Here is a 6,625-nt window from a genome sequence, read left to right on the forward strand (position 1 = left end):
TTCTATGGGAGGCGAACCGGTGGTTTAAAAAAGCCGCGTTATACCCGGTCCTGCACTATAGACCCACACGCGGCCCTGACGTCACGCAGCTGCGGTGGCGCTGTCGACAGCACTGCGCATGCGCAGACGCTTCGCTTCACACGAATTCGGTTTGTGCGCACGCGCAGTGCCCACACCTGGTGTGGGCAAACGCGGGCTTGTTTGTAAACAGCGTGTCGGTCTATAAGCGGTTACGTTGCAAGTGGTCTATACTGTATTGATATCAGCGTTTGTTTTCTCATAGAAAGCAGTTGGGTACAAAGCGCGATATTGTTAGCGCTGGCGAGCGATGACGAGTTTTTGCTGCTTTTTTGTTAGTCTGAATGCTGTCATTCAAATTTCTGGTGCCGTAGGAAGTGCTAATTTGGGACACTAACATACATGGTAAATACATGTGGGAAGCGAGCAGTTGTGATTAGCTGTTGAGCACCGTGTGTCGTTCGGTCAGGTTGCGCATGATCATGCTTTTGTAATTTTTTGGCTGCCTAGAGCTCTAAAGTGAGTTATCACCAAAACAACCTCAGAAACCTCCTTTAGTGCCCCCCTAACTTCATAGCCGCAGAAAGTTGTCCCCACTTACAGTATACAGTGAAACCTCGTTATAACAAAGTTGAAGGAGCGGTCATAATTATTTTGTTATAACCATTAGTTTGTTATAGCCAATGTCCATTTCTTTCCGCTATTAGCAAGCAAGGGGAATTATGATTTCTTTGTTATATCCATTAGTTTGTTCTATCCCATTTTGTTATAACGAGGTTTTACTGTAGTCCTTTCCTATGTGGGTTCGTCGTAATCCCAAAATTTTAGGTTGAATGGAGTTCGCCTTGAACAGGCTGTACTTATGCTTTGTCAAGTACTTGTGAATCCTTAGGGAGTTTCTGTAAATTCTGCCTAAAATCAAGCTAACCATTTCATCTCATCAGTGCACACACTTTTATATTTCATGGACAGCACACCAGCTGAATGCAGCTGTCCAGGGTCCACTGGACCACTCTATGAAGTCAGGCAAGGGAATGTAAGTGACTGGTTTACATTTTTTTTTTTTTCATTGTCCTTGTAAGGGGAGAATCAGCCAGCACTCCGTGCATCTGCTGAGGAAATGCCTTGCAATGATCAGCATAGCTACTGCTCTCTCTTACGACAAGTGCGATGTGTTGACATTCTCGGCGTTCTCTCCGCGGCAGGTGCCGCATGCATCTGTCATGACTCGAGATTTCTCCTCTTCGCAGCGCTTGGCGCACTAATCAGTATTCCAATCCCTCTGTGCACATCGGTGACTAATATATAAGCACTAAAGTTCAGAGAGGACTGAACTGACATCATGTGTTTTGGTTACTTGAGGCCGTTTCATACACTTGCAATCGAGTACGACCAAGAGAGATGAGACCTGTTGAAACCTCTTAAAATTACTTAAGACAAGAGAGCACACTGGCATGCTGGTGACACCTATGCGGTGACTCTGGAACTGCATTTCACAAGAGCGGAGGTTTTGGATTTCCGAGGTCAAATGTTTGTAATACCAGGCTCGTTTATAACGTTGACAAACGTTTTTCGAGCCAAGAAAGAAAGGATAATGCACAAGAGAAGTAGAAAATATGCTGGACTGCCTCTTGTCGTAAGAGAGATTAAGAGGTTCCAAGGCACTCGGTTCTAAGAGGTTGCAAGCGTGTGAACGGGCCTGAACATTAGAGTGACTAAAGCATTGCATGTCCTGAAACCGACCAATATTACGAAATGATTTCTGCAAAATCCTGCTTTCTTCATAGAATCCTTCCTTAATATTGCGTGCCTTTTGTCACAGATTCATCTGGGAGACGATGTCTACCTCTCCGAAACAAAAATGACGCACCTTTTGAAACTGCCAAGTGACCAGAGATTCACTAAAGATCTCATGCGGTGCATCTGGTCCATCGAAGAGCTGCGGCAAAGAAGCGTGACAGGCCAAGCCAGCCGTCGCCTGGCCAAACTTGGAGCCGCAGCAAAGCAAGCACTCACACCAAGGAAGGTGGCCGCAGTAAAAAGTAAGCTATGTGTTTTGGTGTATCTTCAGAATTTAGATATGTGATGCAGAGGTGGCTTTTGAATAGTGTTTATCATGTGCACTCTCAAATGCTTGAACAAAACTTTGTTGTTCTGTCTTCAATCTGCCACCAGCATCAAGAGCTTGTATAATGGGGAGGCTACCTCGTTTTTCTGATGAGGGGAGGAAGACACCTTTCTGCGACATTTACGAACAAAAGTTTGAATCAAAATAGAAGAGGAAAACACAACTTGTCCAAGGATTCCAGGAAAATATAAAAACCAGTCTGGTTTGTGCAACTGGCAGTATCAAAATTCAGGGTTTTTAATAGGGATGTCGCGAACTTTTTTCGAATCGAAGTTTTGATGATCGAATCAAGCGGTTCGAACGATTTCGAATTTTCGAACTTTCCATATGGACAAATTCGACCGAAGTCAAATTTTCGAACTTATTAAACTGAGAAGTTCGATGCTTTTCGAACTTATGACGCAGCAAAATTCGATGCTTGTCGAACTTTCGAACTTGATAGACTAAAAAATTCGATTATTTTCGAACTTTCGAAGTTCTTGCACTAAAAGGTTCAAACCCTTTCGAACTTTCTACGCTGAGAAAGTCGATAATTTTCGAACTTTCGAACTTATTAATCTAAAGAATTCGAAAATTGTCGAACTTTTGATTCCAGAAAAGTCAAAAGTTCGAACTCGAACTTTTAGGGTGAAAGTTCGAAGTTCTTCGAACTTCGAAAGACCGGCGGCCGGTTTCATTTGGATTCAAGCAGTGAGGTACATTCGTAATTTTTTTTCCCAATTTTGCATGTGGCACACAACAAATTGAGAGTCCAACGAAGAAAAAAAATTTTTAGAGCTATATTTACGGCGCTATACGAATTTATAGTTGGCGCCGCGGAACAATGGCCCTTACTTATCACGTGACTGGCCCATATTTATCACGTGGTGCTTGTGCTCTTTCGGAAGCTTCCTATGGCCTCTAAAAGTAACTTACTCATCTTTGTTTGAAGTATAACAAAAAAGTAAGGTTAATAAGTAAACTTCTACAGCCCAAAGGAAATCCCTGGAAAAGCATAAGCCGACGTGATAGACCTGTGTGCTGTGCAGAGACGGTGGTGCGGAGAAACGCGTTGAAGCGGCGTCGCACAACGCTCAGCGTGCGGCGGCGGCAGCGTGACTTTGACCCGCGAGCGCCAGATACAAATTCGTTTTGTGCCGTAAATATAGCTAAATTTTTTTTCTTTGTTTTAAATTCGTTTTATAATATTCTTTTTCCATCTAGCCTGTTTACAAGAAATGTTTTTTTCCTTTGCATGTGTCCTTTAAGAAAAATGTTTATTTGTGTCGTAATCAAACCTCAACCACTGTCATCACTTCCATGAGACTCCTTGTTCGACGCCTCTTCCCAAAGGCAGTCTTCTTCAGCTTCGGTGCCGTCAAGTGCATCTGAAATCCCGCACATCTTGAAAGGGCGAGAGACGAGCGTGCGCCGATGCAGTGAAAACTTGGCGCGGCGAATAGAGCAAGCAACACAGTGGGGGGTCGGCTTGCCAAAGTTCTCTCGCCTTCTCATGCAGCAGCTCGATGTTTACAGCAAGGTGCCATTTACATTGCTCTTTCACAAAGTCGCTGAGATGTGCCTCGACGTCGGCGAACACTCCATTCATTGGGCCTCTAAAGCTTCTCGTTTCGTTGCACGCGATCAGCTTGCGTTTGTCGTCTCATCGGGTGATGCTGCCTTCATTTATGGCGAATTGTCATCCGGCAGCACTGTTGCCGATGTCTTCCACAACCAAAATGACTTTTCTTTTGAAGGCAGCAGAGTGTTGCTTTCGGACCGTCGGGCCCGAAAACTAGCCTGACTGCGGAAGATGGTGGCACCTCGGACATTGCTATTTTAAAGGGGTACGGAAACAAAAATTTAAATATTCAGATTTCGTTTGGAAATGAGTCAAGCATGACGGATAATAACCGTAAATGATAATTACACGTTTGTATTTTGAATGACTGGCTATATTGTTCGTTCCAAACGGTGCACTCGAGCAAGCGCTCGAAGAGAAGCGAATGGAGAGCGCGATGCGTCGGGATATCCGGTGCAAACAAAAACAGAAAGAAAAGATTTCTCGCGTCCATGGAGTAGCAAGGCAGGCGTGGTTATGAGCTTTGCCCTTGGTGGCATTGTCAGAGTTGTGGTGGTGTCAATAGCGTCGGTGCGTTACAACCGAGCATGTGACTGGCCCATGGAGGACGTAGCTTCCACAACACTGTCAGCTTAGGGCTGAACGGGGTGGGGAAAGTAACATTTGTGTTTTGAGGGACTGGCTAATCTTCTGTGGGGAGAACGGCTGTTTCCGGTTGCACGAACGAGGGTCCAAGAAAGAGGGGAGTCCTTCCTTTCTGTCTCCTTCGACCATTTGGTACAATACGCAATATGTGAGTTGAGCTAGGTGGTAAGCTAAAAGGGAAAATGTTGAAATTCCAAAGGGCGGCGCTGCTCCGAGGGAATCTGCTATGTTACGAGTACGTAGCAAGTTCCCCAACATTGTCAGATTAGCTCCCAAATAGGCTCCACATGCATCCACCAGGTGCACATTGAAAGATTGTTTATTTAGCTTTAGAATTAGTTTTCTTGTGCCTTTCAACGGAAGACTGGTGTTTTTGAGGTTAGGGTGCAACATGCAACACATTCAAGCTAGAAAATAAGCACTGGAATTTCGTTTCCCTAACCCTTTAATGGGGATGATAGCTATTTTGAACACCATATTGCTTTGAAACCGAAACTGTCAAACTGCGTTAGATCGCGCCTCATTGAAGCTGAAAATTGTTGGGACCCGCGTATAATACGAGCCGCAAATTTTACATGGCAAAATATGAAAAAAAAGAACTCTGATTTTATGCGGGTCTTACATTACTTCTAACTAGTAACTATTGATCCAATTTTCTTTCAGACGCCTTGAGCTACTACATCAACCACCACCCAAACCCTGAGGCTGCCAACCCCCAAGAAGACCATGCTGTCCGCCTGCGACAGATTAACAATACAATGACTAACTTTCTTTCGGATCTGGGCCGCCCTGCCAGGTGCCGCAGTGCAGAGTGAATTTTTTCTGTAAAAGAATGTTGAGTTGGGCAAGTTGGTTTATCTTAGATTAGAAAAGCGCCAGAAAACAAGGACAACAGCGCATCGTTTCGTCTATTCTTCCTGTTGTCCTTGTTTTCTGGCGCTTTTCTAATCGAAGAATTTTTTTTTCTTTTATTCTTTTTTAGTGCAATTTTTTACCTTCATGTTTTTATGTTGTGCATATTTGACCGACAGGCGTCGCACCGCACCACGAATTTTTTTTTTTTTAATTATTTTATACTTGATCTCACCTTCTGTCCAAGCGCAGCAGAGGCTGCCAGCCATCTCAGCCAACCGACTGTTGAGAGAGAGTCATGTTTGCTTGAGCTCCCCCCGACCAGAACATCGCGTGATACCCTCCGGACGCTGGATTGCCTGGTGTGGCTCATAGCCTCCGCTGCGCTCGAATGGAAGGCTTTAGGGGTTTATGTTGCTCCACACAAATGTTTTTATTGTCTAGTCACTTTCTTTTGTCTTGTTTAGTGTGTTGGGTATATTGAAATAACCATTCAATAGTATTTTTAGTGTTTGTCTAGTCGGACGTTTTTAATCCTTACTCGGGCATATTTGACCGACAGTATGGTGCCTCGAGCATATTTGACCGCACCATGAATGTTTTTTTTTTAAATTCTCTTTTATACTTTGTTTCACCTTCTCTCCAAGCGCAGCGGATGATACCAGCCATCTCAGCCAACCCACCGTTGAGAGAGTGTACTGTTTCCTTGAATTCCGCCCAACCAGAACATTACGTGATACCATCCGGACGCTAAATTGGCTGCGGTGGCTTGTAGCCTCCGCTGCGCTCGGACGGAAGGTGAAACAATGTGTTAACTACAGGGCTTTATGTCGCGCCACACGTTGAATGTGTTTATTGTCTAGTCACATTCTTTTATCTTGTTTAGTGTCTCGAATATATTGAAAGCACCATGCAATGGTTTTTTTCGTTCTTGTGTAGTTAAACTTTAATCTTTACAGTGTGGTGCCTCGGGTATATTTGACAGACAGGCGTTGCACCACACCCTGAATGTTTTTTTTTAATTCTTTTTTATATTTGGTTTCACCTTCTGTCAAAGTGTGGCGGACGCTACGTCCATTCCAGCAAACCCACAGTTGGGAGAGTCCAGTTTCCAGCCCATGTTGAGTCATGTCTAGTATTTCGACTTTCTTTTATCTTCTTTAGTGCCTCAGGCATAGTAAAGGCACCATGCAATGTTTTTTTGTTTTTCTTGTATAGTCGGACTTTTTTAATCTTTACTCGGGCATATTTGACCGACAGTATGGTGCCTCGAGCATATTTGACCGCACCATGATTGTTTTTTTGTTTTTTTTTAAATTCTCTTTTATACTTAGTTTCACCTCCTCTCCAAGCGCAGCGGATGCTACCAGCCACCCCAGCCAATCCACCGTTGAGAGAGTGCCATGTTTCCTTGATCTCTG

The 6,625-nt window shown here is 44.0% G+C and overlaps 1 protein-coding gene across 1 annotated transcript; it reads left to right on the top strand.

The window, feature by feature from the left end:
* Positions 1-1,031: 1,031 nt before the first annotated feature.
* Positions 1,032-5,251, top strand: LOC120847568 (BEN domain-containing protein 5-like). The gene is made up of 3 exons (XM_040219387.2): positions 1,032-1,054; positions 1,841-2,060; positions 5,016-5,251. The coding sequence occupies exons 2-3, from the start codon at positions 1,880-1,882 to the stop codon at positions 5,165-5,167; spliced, it is 333 nt and encodes a 110-aa protein (XP_040075321.1). The 5' UTR covers positions 1,032-1,054; positions 1,841-1,879; the 3' UTR covers positions 5,168-5,251.
* Positions 5,252-6,625: the final 1,374 nt, after the last annotated feature.

This window comes from Ixodes scapularis, unplaced genomic scaffold (assembly GCF_016920785.2).
Source record: "Ixodes scapularis isolate PalLabHiFi unplaced genomic scaffold, ASM1692078v2 PGA_scaffold0__279_contigs__length_252992795, whole genome shotgun sequence".
NCBI lineage: Eukaryota > Metazoa > Arthropoda > Arachnida > Ixodida > Ixodidae > Ixodes > Ixodes scapularis.